Source organism: Ostrea edulis, chromosome 2 (assembly GCF_947568905.1).
Source record: "Ostrea edulis chromosome 2, xbOstEdul1.1, whole genome shotgun sequence".
Taxonomy (NCBI): Eukaryota; Metazoa; Mollusca; class Bivalvia; order Ostreida; family Ostreidae; genus Ostrea; species Ostrea edulis.
In genome coordinates this window covers 49,714,569-49,733,109 of record NC_079165.1, presented here as the reverse complement: position 1 = coordinate 49,733,109, position 18,541 = coordinate 49,714,569, and the positions used below count along the sequence as shown (strand labels likewise).

Genomic DNA, 18,541 nt, shown 5'->3' with positions numbered 1-18,541 from the left:
AATTTGATTGGATAATACAAAACCGTTTATAACATTCATGCCAATTAAGGAAATTGAATGATATTTACAGGATAGGTAGACATGCCAAATATATACAGATCGATGTAATAAAAATTGCAAACGCGCATGCGCACGCACGTGTATTGTCTTTTGAAGGTTTAATTCTTTCAATGACCATAACTTTTTTGTTTTTTGTCAAAATCATTTCAAACTTGTATTGTATATGTATCTTGATATTCCTAACAAAAGTGTACAGTCATAATTACCATCCGGCACGTGCATGCACGTGTGCTAAATTCTGATTGGACGATTTTCAAATCGCCATAACTTTCTTATAAATGATGGAAACAATATGAAATTTATACTGTAAGTATATCTATCAAATGCCTATTGAATGACATCAACATTGATGCTGAGTCAAACTCACGTGCGCGTGTATGCACGTGCATAGCTTTTCTTTCATTTTTCGGGTACTAAAATGGTCATAACTATTGAATTAAAAACTGAAATGAATTCAAATTTACCCTGAGGATCTATGATATGAATGTCTATGAAATGGTGTCAACAAATTTTCCATTATCAAAATTGCATGCGTGTGAATGCGCGTGCATTGTAATTTTTGACATCTAAATTCAAGTTTTGGTCTATAACATTTTGAGATTGCAATGAATAGGTTTGAAAATTAGGTTGCAGGTATGTTTTGGGCCTGTCAATTTATTAATAGTCTCGAAATCACTTCCCTGCACGCGCATGCACGTGCGCTTAATTCTGATTGGACAATTTTGAAATCCCAATAACTTTCTTATGAGTGAAGCAATCGATACCAAATTCATATAGTAGGTATATTGTTCAAATGTCTATTGAATAGCATCAACAAAATTGCTGTGTGGTACTCACGTGCATGCACGTGCATTGATTTCGGTCTTTGTACTTTTGAGTTGCCGTTAATTTCTCGTTTTTCATTGAACAGTTGTGAAACTTCTCTTGTACTCATATAGTAAGACTTGTAATGTATGGAGATGGTCGAATTATTGATATGCACGTGCATGCACGTACGTGCACAAAATTTTCAGATCTTTATAACTGATTTGAACTAGTATGAAATGGACTGAACGTTATAAGATAGTTATATATTCACATGCTACACAGTTTGCAATGGTCAAAACAACTTGTACTGAAATAAATGACACCACTTACTAAATGGGGGAATGTTTGGGGAACATCTGTAACGGTCCCCGTTACAATAAGTACTAGTTAAGGTCTTCCGTCTCCAACGGAAGACCTTCTAGTGATTCTACTGTTTATTATTATTATTATTATTATTATTATTTTTTTTTTCCCTTTCGTCTCCGAGACCGTTGGATGGATTTTCCTGAAACTTTCACAGGTTATAGGGAACGATGGTACCTCGAGGCATTTTTTTCATTTTTTCAAAATTCACTTCCGTTCATCAGATACGTCCGATTTTCCGGTTTTTGAAAGAAACTTTGTCCGGGGGTAAAATTGAAAACCACTAAAGATAATCGAATGAAACTTTCAGGGATGATAGATCTATTTTCTCTATGGTGCATGCACGTAATATTTTTTGTCGCCGTCACTTCCGGTCGTCACCGGAAGTGATCAAATAAATCATCAATTTCAAACTTTTTTCTTTCAAATTGAAAGCTACTTTGGTTTACTATATCTCGTTCTAATTCTCAAAAAATGTTGACCCCACCGGAAGTTGAATCTCCAACTTCCGGTTATATCAAAGAAAGACTATTCATTCTCTCATTTTTCAGTGCCATAAATCTCGGTCATGAAACTAGTTAATGAGTTGAGTTTTACATATATTATAGTCACTATAAATGTCTAGAGTAACGTCAAATATTTTTGTAAAATTCACTTCCGGTCGGCAAATACGGCTAATGAGCTGTTTTCGTTGTCAATCGTTTTTCTCAGAAACGGTAAAAGATAGAGTCACCAAAATTTCAGAGTTAATAGATCTCACTTTGTAGGGGTGCAGTAGGGGTTCAGAATGTCGGCCGTCACTTCCGGTCGTCACCGGAAGTGATTAATAAATCATAAATTTCAAACTTTTTTCTTTCAAATTGAAACCTATATCGGTTTATTAGGTCTCGTTCTAATTCTCAAAAACTATTGACCCCACCGGAAGTTGAATCTTCAACTTCCGGTTATATGAAAGAAAAACTATTCATTCTCTCATTTTTCAGTGCCATAAATCTCGGTCATAAAACAAGTTAATGATTTGAATTTTACATATGTTATAGACATTATATATGTCTAGTTTAAATTTAATTATTTTTGTAAAATTCACTTCCGGTCGTGAGATATTGGGTGGACATATTCAAACCTTGCTTTTTCAGTTTCTCAATAATGAATATAGATAGACGCTTGAAACTTGTAGAGTTGATCAACTAACATTAGTCCATTGTACACATACATTCAATTTTTTCGTCCGTCACTTCCGGTCTATACCGGAAGTATTTGAAAAATGTCGATTTTCCGATTTCTTCGAGTGATTTCTCAGAGATGGTGGATAGATTTTCTTGAAATTTTCAGGAATAATGTCTTATGAAAGGACCTTCCTATAACTATTTTTGTTTTTACAAAATTCACTTCCGGTCGGAAAATATGGGCGATTTTCTGTTTCTCAAAAGGAATTTTGTCCAGCATTTTTCTTGGAAAAGGTAAAATATAAGTTCATCAATTATTCAGGAATTATAAATCTCCGTTTGCCTTCGTGCAGTAGAGGGTTGAACATGTCGACCGTCACTTCCTGTCGTCACCGGAAGTGATTGAAAGAATCGCAAATTTCAAACTTTTTCTTGTAAATTGAAACCTATACTAGTTTATTAAGTCTCTTTGAAAGTGTCAAAAGAATATTGACTCCGTTGGTAGTCAAAACAACTACTTCCGGTTTCTTGATAAAATACCTTTTTACTTTTCATCTCTTTGTCACCATAAATCTCGCGTATATTTGAAGTCTTTCATATGATTTTCACATGTCATAATAAAAGTATCAACTTCTAAAGTTTGGATCATTTTGTTTTTCAAAATTGACTTCCGGTCGATAGTAACCTACTACTTTTTCTTTCTTTAGTCTACTTCTTTTTGTTGAGAACTCTTTGAGATAGAGACGTGAAATTTTCAGGGAATATAGACAGTAAAGAGTCGCTGTCATTTATAGGAAAACGCATCTGAATAGTACTTCCGGTCATTACCGGAAGTTACGAGAAAGGAGTAAAAAGTTCGATAATACATTTCTTATTCATTGTTAAGGCACATTTTCTGATATATTTAAATGGTTTTCGTAGGAACAGAAAGCTCTTTACCGGAAGTGATCTAACGGAAGACCTACTCATTACTAGTAATGAGTTTCTAGTTATTATTATTATTTTGTTTTTTTTTTCCCTTTCGTCTGCGAGACCGTTGGATGGATTTTCCTGAAACTTTCACAGGTTATAGGGAACGATGGTACCTCGAGGCATTTTTTTCATTTTTTCAAAATTCACTTCCGTTCGTCAGATACGTCCGATTTTCCGGTTTTTGAAAGAAACTTTGTCCGGGGGTAAACTTGAAAACCACTAAAGATAATCGAATGAAACTTTCAGGGATGGTAGATCTATTTTCTCTATGGTGCATGCACGTAATATTTTTTGTCGCCGTCACTTCCGGTCGTCACCGGAAGTGATCAAATAAATCATCAATTTCAAACTTTTTTCTTTCAAATTGAAAGCTACTTTGGTTTACTATATCTCGTTCTAATTCTCAAAAAATGTTGACCCCACCGGAAGTTGAATCTCCAACTTCCGGTTATATCAAAGAAAGACTATTCATTCTCTCATTTTTCAGTGCCATAAATCTCGGTCATGAAACTAGTTAATGAGTTGAGTTTTACATATATTATAGTCACTATAAATGTCTAGAGTAACGTCAAATATTTTTGTAAAATTCACTTCCGGTCGGCAAATACGGCTTATTAGCTGTTTTCGTTGTCAATCGTTTTTCTCAGAAACAGTAAAAGATAGAGTCACCAAAATTTCAGAGTTAATAGATCTCACTTTGTAGGGGTGCAGTAGGGGGGTAAGAATGTCGGCCGTCACTTCCAGTCGTCACCGGAAGTGATTAATAATTCATAAATTTCAAACTTTTTTCTTTCAAATTGAAACCTATATCGGTTTATTAGGTCTCGTTCTAATTCTCAAAAACTATTGACCCCACCGGAAGTTGAATCTCCAACTTCCGGTTATATGAAAGAAAAACTATTCATTCTCTCATTTTTCACTACCATAAATCTCGGTCATAAAACAAGTTAATGATTTGAATTTTACATATGTTATAGACATTATAAATGTCTAGTGTAAATTGAAATATTTTTGTAAAATTCACTTCTGGTCGTGAGATATTGGGTGGACATATTCAAACCTTGTTTTTTCAGTTTCTCAATAATGAATATAGATAGACGCTTGAAACTTGTAGAGTTGATCAACTAACATTAGTCCATTGTACACATACATTCAATTTTTTCGTCCGTCACTTCCGGTCTATACCGGAAGTATTTGAAAAATGTCGATTTTCCGATTTCTTCGAGTGATTTCTCAGAGATGGTGGATAGATTTTCTTGAAATTTTCAGGAATAATGTCTTATGAAATGACCTTGCTATAATTATTTTTGTTTTTACAACATTCACTTCCGGTCGGAAAATATGGGCGATTTTCTGTTTCTCAAAAGGAATTTTGTCCAGTATTTTTCTTGGAAAAGGTAAAATATAGGTTCATCAAATATTCAGGGATGATCATTCTCCGTTTGTAAGCGTGCAGCAGGGGGTTGAACATGTCGACCGTCACTTCCTGTCGTCACCGGAAGTGATGGAAAGAATGGCAAATTTCAAACTTTTTCCTTTAAATTGAAACTTATACTAGTTTATCAATTCTCTTTCAGAGTGTCAAAAGAATATTGACTCTGTCGGTAGTCAAAACGACTACTTCCGGTTTGTGGTTTAAAATATCTTTTTACTTTTCGTCTCTTTGTTCCCATAAATCTCGCTTATATTTGAAGTCTTTCATATGATTTTCACATGTCTTAATAAAAGTATCAACTTCTAAAGTTTTGATAATTTTGTTTTTCAAAATTGACTTCCGGTCGGTAGTAATTAACCTACTACTTTTTCTTTCTCTAGTCTACTTCTTTTTGTTGAGAACTCTTTCAGATAGAGACGTGAAATTTTCAGGGAATATCGACAGTAAAGAGTCGCTGTCATTTATAGGAAAACGCATCTGAATAGTACTTCCGGTCGTCACCGGAAGTTACGAGAAAGGAATAAAAAATTCGACAATACATTTCTCATTCATTGTTAAGGCACATTTTCTGATACATTTAAATGATTTTCGTAGGAATAGAAAGCTCTTTACCGGAAGTGGTCTAACGGAAGACCTACTCATTACTAGTAATGAGTTTCTAGTTATTATTATTATTATTCTTTTTCTCCGGTACTTTTTTGTCCGGTAGTGTTCTCAGAAACTACAAAAGGGATCGATATGAAACTTTCCAGGATGATAGTATAGCGTTTGTAGATGTGCATAGTGATAGTCATTTTGTCTGCACATGCATGCACGCGCGCGCACGTGCATTGCAATTTTGGTACAAAAAATGGAAAATCAGAATATTGAAGGAAGCGATATAAAACCTAAATAGGATGATAGTATATCATTTGTACATATGAAAAATAATAGTTATTTTGTCAGCACGCGCACGCATGCGCGTGCACGCGCATTACAAAATTTGTACACTAACTTTGGAATCAGTCTAACTTTTTTGTTGTTCATTGAAATGGCTTGAAATTCATATCATAAGTAGATATTGAGACCCTTAACTGATTTGCATGGTCAAAATTACCAATTTGCACGCGCATGCACGTGCGCTTCATTTTGATTGGATAATACTAAAACGTTTGTAACTATCTTATTTATGAAGCGAATGAGATGATATTCACAGCATACATAGACAATATGTGTATCTATATATTGGTGTAACCAGAAAATGCCCACGCGCATGCGCGTGCAACGTTTTTTAAATGTTCAATATTTAAAGGACGATAACGTTTTTGTTTTTCATCAAATTCTATTGATATTAATGGTTTAGATGTGTCTTGGTACTCCTTACAAATTGCTGTGGTTAGAATTACTTCTCAGCACGTGCATGCACGTGTGCTGAATTCTGATTGGACGATTTTAAAATCGCTATAACTTCCTTATATTTGGTGGAAACGTTATGAAATTCACACTGTGGGTATATGATACAAATGCCTGTTGAACGAAATCAACAAAAATTCGGAATCATACACGCGTGCGCGTGCAACGCTTTCTTTCATTTTTTGGTACTGAAATGACCATATTGAACGTACTACATGTAATTAAAGGCTAAAATAAAATGATTATTTGCAAAAGAATCACAAGGACATCACTTTTTAATTGGGGGAGGTTTGGGGAACATATGTAACGGTCCCCGTTACAATTAGAACTAGTTTACAGTTTGGGATTATATACAGACACGTACCATCCTATCTTTTTATCTTGTGTTATAACGAAAAAAATGTTTTGTCCTATCTGCAAAATCCTAATTCGGAGGTGGAGTGGAGTGGGTGGTGTTGGAATCTTTTGCAGTGATTTCCACAATTGTTTCTATCTCAGGTTTCATGTTCTTCAATCGTGGCGGTGCTCGAGTCTTCTATTATGAGTGCCTCAAAACATTTTCCTACAAACATCATGTGTGTGTGTGTGTTGGGGGGTGGGGTTAGACTTCTTCTATTAATGCTCATGATCATACCTCACTAAATAGTTTTTATTCATAAATTCCTCTTATTCACTTACAGTACAAAATTTTAAAATATCGTATTGGAGTAGCAACGCAAGTTGATCCCCCCCTCCCATTCACTCCGATTCGTGCCTGATATATATGTAGATGTAGATGTTTTTCTTTATTTGATAACATAAAATATATACATGTATCTGCACGGATTATTCTGCACATCACTTATCACCGAGATTCGTCAAGTATCAAACTGTTACGAAGACCTTTTTTTTTATTTGGAAGAACTTTCTTTAAAAAAATCCCGTCTTAATAAATACATAATATAGTTATATGATGTATCTCTTAAGACGGGATATTTTTTCAAGATTTAAGATATACAATGGAAAATAGTAGATCTTAAAGTAACTACAGTGAAACTTCTCTAAACCGGCCAGCTGTCGGACCGAAAAAAACGGCCGGTTTAGAGGGGTGGCCGGTATACCGAGAATTTAGCATTTAGAGACGTTTCAGCTCAATTTTTTTTTAGATATTTCATTGACATAACACAAACCATATAATATGGTGTTCAAGGACTATTATTTCACTATTGGAAATAAAACAAAATAATTTACTAACATGTTTATTTTCAATTTATACCACTAAAACTATTTAAACATGAATAAACATTTTTACATTGACATGCATAAATAATGGAAAACATTCTGTTTAAATAGAACTGCATTTGATATATGTATAGAAATCTGTAGACTAGCAGCATTTATGTAGAATTTCTGCTTATGTTTTCATAAACAAAACAAACACATAGCCATTTGATTGCTGCAATTAATACACAGAGTAGGTACTGCTCACTTTGATATGGGGATCTCTGATCATTTATTGGTGGAGATCAAACTAGTCCACTTGTACCTACAGGTAATTATTACAAGAAATAGTCTTGCTGCAAACATCTAATTTTAACTAAAAATTTATAACATGATACATAAAGAAAACACAGAGGTCTATTAATGGCCTATTATTGGAATTCCTCTTACCTATAAAAACTCTGTTTACGTCCATTGCTTATATCGTTAACAAATTTGTTTTGACGTTTTTGAAAAGTACAGTAGTAAATATATAATTTTAATTTTGATGTTTCTTAGGAATTTTAAGTCTATGGAAACCCCCCAAAAATCATTTATCTATTGAAAATTATCATGAACAGTCATAGTTGTTGTTTATTAACTGTCGCTTATATCCATGGTGCAACAATATGGCGGATTGATTGTATTCATTCAATATGTGCATATCTGTTTATAACATTTCATACAGAAATTTGAAAGGGTCACTTGGATTAGCCAAGCACCAATTAACACCCTGGACAATAGGTAAACTATAGAACTTATAGAGGCCACTGGTGTTTTTCACACCTCCAGTAGATAATTTCCCACCTGGCCAGTAGGTCAGTAATTTTTCACACCTGGCTGATCTTAATCATCCATCTGGCCAAAATTTTCTAGTCTTCAAATAGTGGCCAATATGTTAAGGGTAAATTACACATGTTTGTTAACAATTGTACTTTAAAAAGTGGCCGATGTCCGGTTTTCAGGGGTGGCCGGTTTTGTGAGACTTTCTTTGTAAGGAAATGTTAAGGTTTCTGCCGGGACTTTGAAAATCGGCCGATATTCAGGGAGAACCGGTTTTCTGAGGGGCTGGTTTGGAGAAGTTTCACTGTATTCATGAAATATACATTACACTCCCGTAAATCCACCCACCATATGACAGAGATCGAATTGCATCGGGTTCGCTAATCATTTGTTCCAAGTTAGTCAGAGTGGAAGTTTTGAAGAGATTTATAAATAGCCTACATATGATACAACAAAGTGAATGTTCCCTTTACAGTGGACTACTTTACAAAGGGATTTTGGAATAACACTGTACATTCATCATACATGTACAGATAGACACCTGTGAAAAATAATCATACAGTTACTAGTTTTCAAAGGGAAGTAACCCTTATGACCTTACATATTTATCGTTGTATACGTCTAAAAGCATCCTGTCTTGAAAAAAATCGATCATGACGCAAAGCTCGTCGGCAAAAATTCCATATATATTTACATACAGCTAACAGTCGGCCATGAATTTTGCTTACGTAGGTACTTACGTAAGGGTTCGACCTGACGTAGTGTTTCTACTAGTTAGTAGAAAACTTGCGTAAATTCTAATCTTTCGCCATTTGATGAAACGGACTTGCGTAAAATATTTAGTCTAGTCAGAAAGTTACGCCAAACTAAGCTTACGCAGCTAGTTACGATGTTTGATGAAACGGCGTCCTGAGCTGAAAGCTTGTGAGCTTTTCTAATTACCTGTTGTCCGTCGTCTGTCTGTAAACTTTTTACATTTTCGACTTCTTCTCCAGAACCACTGGGCCAATTTCAACCATACTTGGACAAAAGCATCTTTGGGTGAAGGGCTTTCAAGTTTGTTTAAATGAAAGGCCATGTCCCTTTCAGCGGGGAGATAATCACAAAAATGCAAAATTAGGGTGGGGCCATTTAAAATTTTCTCAAGAACCACTGGGCCAGAATAGCTGAAATTTACATGAAAGCTTCCTAAAAGCTTCAGATTCAAGTTTGTTCAAATCATGACCCCCGGGGGTTGGATGGGGCAACAATAGGAGATCAAAGTTTTTATATATATATACAGTGAAACTTCTCTAAACCGGCCGGCTCTCGGACCAGAAAAAATGGCCGGTTTAGAGGGATGGCCGGTATACTGAGAATTTAGCAATTATAGACATTTTATCTCAATATTCACAAAGTAGGTACTGTTCACTTTGATCTGGTGATCTATGATCAATTATTGGTGGAGATCAAATTAGTCCGCTTGTACCTAAAGATAATTATGAATTACAAGAAATATTCTCGCTGAAATCATCTAATTTTAAACTGAAAATCTATAACAGGATACATAAAGAAAACACAGAGGCCTATTATTGGAATCCCTCTTACCTATAAAAACTCTGTTTACATTCATCGCTTATGTCATTAACAATTTTGTTTAGACTTTTTAAAAAGTACAGTAGTAAATATGAAATTGTAATTTGAATATTTCTTTGGAATTTTAAGTCTATGGAAACCAAGAAAATTAATCTATCTTTTAATAATTATCATTAACAGTCATGGGTTTGTTCTTTATTAACTACCGCTGATATCCATACGAAAGTATGGTGAAACAATATGGCGTTTGATACTGTATTCATTCAATAATTTCATAACTGTTTTTTACATTTTGTACAGAATTTGGAAGGGTCTCTTGGATTAGCTAAGTGTCAATTAACACACTTGACAGCACAGGTAAACAATAGAAATTGAAGAGGCCACTAGTGATTTTCACACCTCCCATGGATAATTTCATACCTGGCCAGTTGGTCAGTCAATTTGCACACCTGGACTATCTTAATTAACGTTTGGCCAAGATTTTCTTGTCTTCAAAAAGTGGCCAATATGTTAAGGGTAAATTACACATGTTTGTTAACAAATGTACTTTAAAAAGTGGCCGATGTCCGGTTTTCAGGGGTGGCCGGTTTTGTAAGACTTTCTTTGTAAGGAAATGTTAAGATTTTTGCCGGGACTTTGAAAATCGGCCGATATTCAGGGAGAACTGGTATTCTGAGGGGCCGGTTTGGAGAAGTTTCACTGTATATATATATATGTGTGTGTGTATGTATGTATGTATATAGGGAAAATCTTTTAAAATCTTCTTCTCAAGAACCACTGAGCCAGAAAAGCTGATATTTTCAAGAAAGCTTCCTGACATAGTGCAGATATAAGTTTGCTAAAACCATGGCCCCCGGGGGTATGATAGGGCACCACAAGATGGGATAAAAATTTTGTATACCAATATATAGGGAAAATCTTTAGAAATCTTCTTCTCAAAAACTACTGGACCAGGAAAGTGGAAATTTACATGAAAGCTTCCTAACATAGTGCAGATTGAAGTATGTTAAAATCATATCCCCTGAGAATAGGATGGGGCCACAATAGGGGATCAAAGTTTTACATACAAATATGTAGGGAAAATCTTTAAAAATCTTCTTCTCAAGAACCAGAGCCAGAAAGCTGATATTTACATGAAAGCTTTCTGACATAATGTAGAAAATTATGGCCCCCGGGGGCAGGATGGGGCCACAAGGGGGATCAAAGTTTTGCATACAAATATATATGGAAAATCTTTAAAAATCTTCTCAAAAACTACTGGGCCAGGATTTGATTGATTGATTGGGGTTTTATGCCGTTTTGGCAATATTTCAGCCATTTTATGGCGGGACTGGGCCAAGAAAGTGGAAATTTATATGAAAGCTTCCTAACATAGTGCAGATTCAAGTTTGTTCAAATCGTGGCCCCCGGTGGCTGGATGGGGCCACAAGAGGGGATCCAAGTTTTACATAGAAATATATAGGGAAAATCTTTTAAAATCTTAAAAACTACTGGGCCAAGAACGTGGAAATTTACATGAAAGCTTCCTAACATAGTGCAGTTTGTTAAAATCATGGCCCCTGAGCATAAAATGGGGCCACAATAAGGGATCAAAGTTTTACATACAAACATATAGGGAAAATCTTTTTTAAAATCTTCTCAAGAACCACTGAGCCAGAAAAGCTAAGATTTACATGAAAGCTTCCTGACATAGTGCAGATTCAAGTTTGTTCAAATCGTGGCCCCCGGGGGTAGGTTGGGGCCACAATAAGAAATCAAAGTTTTGCATGCGAATATATAGGAAAAATCTTCAAATATGAGCCAAGGTGACTCAGGTGAGTGATGTGGCCCATGGGCCTCTTGTTTGTGGGGTCTCAATTTTTGTGGTGAACCCTTTTCCCACAAATTTCAAACCACCAAAAATGTGAGTACTTAATATCATGTAGTGACTCGACATCGAATCGCATGAACAAGTAGTGTTTCTCATGAAATTACACGATAATTAATTCCTCGCGTATATTTAGGAATCTACAGTAATTGAGGTATACTCGCAAGCATATGAAAAGTGTATCTTTCACTACCTCCCGGTTATGGAGTGAATGCTCCACCACTGATCTCCATGACCATTTCACAATTATCTCCCCTTTGAAGTCTCAGAAACACTGCGGTTTTTTTTTTCTGTGTATACCTATATAATGACATTTTGCTCCATATACCATGCACATGATACTGAGAGTCTACATTTATGATGTTTTATCATCAAAGTTCATGGAATACAATTGCATATTCCAATTAAAAACAAATACCAATGAATTCCATTGTGTTCTGATTCGTGAGAAAATTACATTGGTGATAACCCAAACTTCGTATAAAATTCAGTGATTTGAATGTGAGCTACCTTTGATGTCTTCATTTTTATACGCCCGTCGTTAGACGGGACGTATTATGTTATGGCGCCAGTGATTTTTTAGGCTCATTTTGGGTCCGAATTTCGGCCCTTTTCCCTCCTAAAAATTGCCATTTTTCCCCAATTTAGCTTGCATTTTTCCCAATAATAAAATTATGAAAGGAAACGTATTTGAAAAAAGCAAACATTTGATGTGAATTATATACATAGGACTTAACAAAGAGTTATGGGAATGATGATTTGGATAGAATAGATGAAAATTTTGGACGGTTAAAGGAAATTAGATGTGTAAAATATAGATAATTTAATGTTTGATATGATTTTAAAACTTATTTATGATAAAATTGATTTTCCCAATTTGACTGAAATGTCGACAGTTTTTCCCAATTCGAAAGCCATAGGACCCTTGTATAAAAAAAAAAGGGGGGTAGAAAAATCACTGGGCGCTGTCCGTGCTTCTGTCCGGCTGGCTGGTCGTCCGTCCCGGGTCATGTTTTCCGGACTTTTTTCCGTAATGTATGCATGTACAACTTTGAAATTTGGTCAAAATATTTCCTTCAAGAATTGTAAGAGTGAGTTTGCATTTCAGCTGGATTGTTCCATCCTTGACCTATTTTTGAGCTAAAAATAGGTCAAACAGTTTTCCGGGCTTTTTTTTCATTACAGATACAGATATTGCCCTGATATTTAGTCAAAGGCTTCCTCTCGGAGGAATGCAAGTTCAGTTTGCATTTCAGCTGGATTGGTTCATCATTGACATACTTTTTGGGGGGAAATGGGTCAAACAGTTTTCCGGGCTTTATTTCATTACAGTTGCAGATATTGCCCTGATATATAGTCAAAGGCTTCCTCTTAGAGGAAAACAAGTGCAGTTAACATTTTAGGTGGATTGGCGCACTATGACCTACAGAACTTTATGGGTAGAAGTAGGTCAAAGAGATTTCCAGATTTTTTTTGGTATGGTCACAGGTATTGCTCAGAAATTTAGTCACAACCTCCCTTTCAGAGAAATACATAATCAGTTTACATTTCAAACAACTTAATTGGTGCACCATGACCTACTTTAGGGCTAAAAGTAGATCATATGGTTTCCTGGACTTTTTATCATCATAAATAGATAGATATTGCACCGACATTTTGTCACAACCTCACTCTCAGAGAAATACATAATCAGTTCACATGTCAGATGGATTCATTTGGTTTATCATGACCCACTTTTTAAAAGGCTTTTCTATTCAGAATGTGTGTTGTATCAATTCAAAGTGCACAATATGCTTCCAGATTGAATTTCATTGTCCGACAGGCATATATTGTATCATTTCCTGTAGTCTTGTTTTAGATAAAATTGTTTATCGGAACTGTCTGGATAATACAAACTTGTTTATTACTAAGCTTATATATTCTACGCAAATTCCAGTGTATTTTAAACCCTAATAGAGGTAAGCTAATCCAGGTATTTGAAATTAACAACAGTTTTGACTTCTTACAGGTGTGAAAATCAGTTGGGGCAATGGAAACATGACAAAAGGGGTGTTTATATTTTTTTGTCTCTCAAAAATGTAATATGCAAATAATATAAAATTGAGCCAATTAAATACAAGAATGCCAGAAAGCAGTGCCACTTAAAAAAAATGCTAGAAATATGTTCTTGATAAATTATAATCTGACTGATATTGTTCCAGGACATAAACATATTATTAGAATTTTATCTTTTTTATGTATCTGATATTGAGTACAGTTGAAATTTTATCTTTTTTATGTATCTGATATTGAGTACAGTTGAAATTTTACATGAAATATCAGACTGAAACATTAAGAATCTATTGATCATTACTGTAGTCAGTCATTATTTGTTTTATTAATCCCCTACCGGTTTGTAAAACCAAAGGGAACTATATAGCTTATATAATTTCTTCTCCATCTGTTTGTCTGACTGTCAGTTTGTCTCATATTGGTTTTCCAGGCTTTTTTCATTTGAAACTTGCAGTGTAGTTTCAGAATGGCAAACTACAGATCAAGTTCGAATTTTGTAACATTTGATTGACAAGTTTTAAAGAAATTGACTTTTATATTTTATGTTTTTTGTGCATCAGGATCGAGATTGTGTTCAGATGGAAATGCGGTAAAAGTAGGATGTATGAATAGAGGCAGTCAATGAGCCTCGGTCACTGATTTTGTAAAATAAAAAATACAGTCAAACCTGTATTAAGAGACTGGTAAAAAGGTCACATATATGACAGGGGGTCTCTTAATACTGGTTGCCTATTTACCGCAGTAGATGCATTTCACAAATATATAAAGAAATAATTTGTACAATGGGGAAAATAACTGTACATGTATTGGAATTTATCATGAAAAGAATATCATGTATGGTTCTAATAGTTGATAACTAAAATTTATAATACACTGTAGTTAAAAATCTAAAATACAATATGTTCGTGATGTTGTATCAAAATTACATTTAATTTGTTTAAAAATGATATATTGATTGATTGATTGAATATTGTTTAACATCCCTCTCGAGAATATTTTACTCATATGAAAATGTCACCACTGACGGTGAAGGGCTGCAAAATTTAGGCATATGCTCGGCGCTTATGGCCATTGAGCAGGGAGGTATCTTTATCGTGCCACACATGCTGTAATACGGGACCTCGGTTTTTGCGGTCTCATCCGAAGGACCACCCCATTTAGTCGCCTCTTACAAAAAGCAAGTGGGTACTGAGGACCTATTCTAACCCGGATCCCCATGGGATGAAGATTTAAATTTTACATGCAAATATATAGGGAAAATCTTTAAAGATGTTCTTCTGAAGAACCACCGGGCCAGGAAAGTAGAAATTAACATGAAAGCTTCCTGACATTGTGCAGATTCAAGTTTGTTAAAATCATGGCCCCTGTGGATAGGATGGAGCCACAATATGGGATCAAAGTTTTTATATATACAAATACATTGGGAAAATCTTTGAAAATCTTCTCAAGAACCATTGGGCTTGGAGGGTACAAATTTGCATGGAAGCTTCCTGACCTAGTGCAGATTTAAGTTTATTAAAATGGCCCCCGGGGGTAGGATGGGGTCACAATAGGGGATCGAAGATTTACATACCAATATACAGTCAAACCTGTATTAAGAGACCGTCCAACAGAGAATAGAAAAAAGGTTACAAATGACAGGTGGTCTCTTAATGCAGGTTGCCTATTTTCCGCAGTTAATTGATAAATTTTCGCAAATAATTTGTACAATGGAGAAAATGACTGAATGTATTTGGAATTCATCATCAAGAATATCAAGTACGGTTTTAATAGTTGTAGAATAAAATTAATAATACACTGTTGTTAAAAATCTAGAATGCAATGTGTTGTCGTATCATAATTTATTATTCATCAAAAATTACATTTAATCTGTTTAAAAATGATAAACATGCATTTCATATTACACATTTACATGAGAATTAAATCTCATTTATGAACTGCATGTATACAAATTTTCTAAAACTTATAAACACTTTGTTGTAAAGAGTATTTATGTATAGCCTACTTGTACAGTGTAACTAAAAAATGCAATGCTTGTGATAAGAAAGCAAATGATGAAGTGTTGTGTCTCCTTTTGTACAGTACATGCTGAAAATATGTTATTCAATTTGAGAAACATTAAATAAATCACAATATCCATTGTACATGCACAGCAAATCTTTTAAGCTTTCAACTAATGCAGGCAATTTTCTTGAACTCGGACGTGTCAAATACTTGGGAATGTCAAAGTGAGCCACTAGTTCCGGTCATTATTCTGGAAACCTCGAGTATCTCATGCAGGAAAACTGCGAATACTCCATTCAAAATTTCAGTCCTAAGCACAATATTTACCTGATTTATATCGCAATCGGGCAAATTTTTCACAGAAGTGGTCGATTTTCATTTCCGATCTAGCGTACCCGGCACTTCTTAAAGTTTGTCGAAATTTACACCTTCAAATACACCGGCCTTGATTCCCTGATCCTTGATTTTGTTAAATAAACAACTTGAGTTTTATTAATTAACCACACACGACCCTGCTTGTTGACAGATTGGGTATAATAATTAATTCAGAGGGCCTACCAAACAAGATCACCGCCAAACTATGCGTTTGAAAACGAAAATGTTAGGGGCGACAATTCCCAGAATAGTCGGCTCAACCAAAATCGAAAGCAGTAATTGAAAAATGTAGTCATTAAATAGAGGTATAATTTCGTGAAAATACACGAAAAGATTGTAAAAATCTTGGTTGTTAGTCGCATCAGACAGGTGGTCGTTTAATACAGGTACAATGTATAGAGTAACGTCTTGGGGGGAACTTTTTATGGTCACATACGACAGTGGGTTGCTATTACAGTTTTGACTGTATAGGGAAAATCATTAAAAATCTTCCTCTTCCTCTGGGCCAGGAAAGTGGAAATGTACATGAAAGCTTTCTGACATAGTGCAGATTCAAGTTTGTTAAAATCATGGGCCCCGGGGGATAGGATGGGGCCACAATAGGACATCAAAGTTTTACATACTAATATACAGGGAAAATCTTTAAAATTCTTCCAAAGAAGTTTACATTTATTTGAAAGCTTCCTGACAAAGTGCAGATTCAAGTTTGTACCCCCTGGGACTTTGTTGGGGCCACAATAGGGATCAAAGTTTTACATGAGAATATAGGAAAATCTTTTAATATGCATGGGCTTAGATTGACTCAGGTGAACGATGTGGCCCATGGGCCTCTTGTTATGTCTATTAATATTATATCTGAGGTACGTACTAGACTAGCTGTCTTCATTTATCATAAATGCGAATAATTTAAAATATAAAATGAAAAATGTATATATATTTTTAGATATGAAAGAAGCTCTTGAGTATTGAAAAGTAATCCTGGTAGGTTATAAAAGCCTAGTCTGTCCCTTAGTTCTTTCACCACTAATAGTGAAGCGTAAAAGATAAGGACTGGACTAATGAAAGCAGTGAATTTAATTCAATTTTCAAACCTATTTAAGTATTACTTAACAACTAATTGGGATGATTTCACTATGAAATATTTAACTAAGAAAATTTGTGGTGATATTTGTTTACATAGACATTACTGGTATTGTTATAAAAGAATATGAGTATGGAAATGAACTGGGGTTGATTTGACTGGCTACCAAACACTGCCATTTAAACAAACAAAATTTGAAGGTATGTATGAACATAAGTATAGAGGGAAAATATGTTAGGAATTTTTTTATATTAAATTTTTGAGATGGTGATGGAAGAATGCAACAAAATCACTGGTATTAAACTGATGTATGTAACTGCAGTTACGTACATCCCAAGATGGCGGAAGAAGAAACGGGTAATTTTTCAATTTAGATTATATCTAATCCTATCATCTATTCAGTGATATTAATTAGTCAAGTTTGTGTATTTCTTTACGCTTTATTGTTCAGAATGATAAAATCTGTTTGTTTCTCCTGAATGGACGAGTTAAACTCCTGTGTAAAAACACATGTGATGTACGTAACTCATTAAAATGTTTTTGGTTGATGTACGTAATTTTCCTATATGATGTACATAACTCTGCAATTCACTCGTAGTTCAACAAACCCTAAAGCTTGCTTTCTAAGCAGCTAAACAAGCAGAGAAGTAATGCACATACTTCGTAGCAGAGAAAGAATGCCATTAGCGATAAAAAAAAAAACAACCCTCATTCTATAACCTCTTGAGAGATGCTGCACACAGGGAAAAGGGGGTGGGGGTATTCCTCCAAATTTTGTACCATTTTTAAGACTATGCCTATTCTTGAGGGGACAAATTTTGAATTTTGGTGTCTTTTGGGGTCCAACGAAACCGTAGTTTTCTTGGAATTTTGAAGGGGTTAAAAATTTAAAAGAGAAATTTACATCATTATCATTAACTTGTATGAATGTTTCACAAGCTTAGGAGATCTTGATTTTAAGATGTTTCATATTTTCTTATGTTGATTTTCAGTAATTTTGGGCGTGGGGGGGGGGGGGGGGGGGGGTGGATGATGTGCATAGATATTTGGGGGATGTTTTTACCAGGTATTTCTTTAGAATACGTTGACAAACATGATTTGTTTGGTATTCTTTTGCTGCAATACTACATAGACTCAATTACTCTGCTGGAATTAACTCCCCTGGAAATTTTTCATGTGATCTTCAGAGTTTCAGAGTCTGTTTTATACGAGTACAATTAATACCAATTACCTTGAACAATATATTATTTTAATATCATTTCACGCATTCTCGTCTGCATATGCATGATACACATAAGTGTTGTAACACGTCGAAATTTTCATATTTCTTCATATAAAATTTCATTTTTTCAAAAACAAAAATATCTGTT

General features: G+C 34.7%; 1 protein-coding gene across 5 annotated transcripts in view; it reads left to right on the top strand.

The window, feature by feature from the left end:
* The window catches only part of LOC125679942 (DNA-directed RNA polymerase I subunit RPA49-like), a 146,898-nt gene that overhangs the window by 52,525 nt on the left and 75,832 nt on the right, over positions 1-18,541 (top strand). The window contains exon 4 of one of the 5 annotated variants that reach the window (XM_056154402.1): positions 10,093-10,149. The exons of the other annotated variants lie outside the window; for them this stretch is intronic. Within the exon in view, the coding sequence (XP_056010377.1) occupies positions 10,093-10,149 (57 nt within the window). The remainder of the gene's footprint in view (positions 1-10,092; positions 10,150-18,541) is intronic. 5 annotated transcript variants of the gene reach the window in all.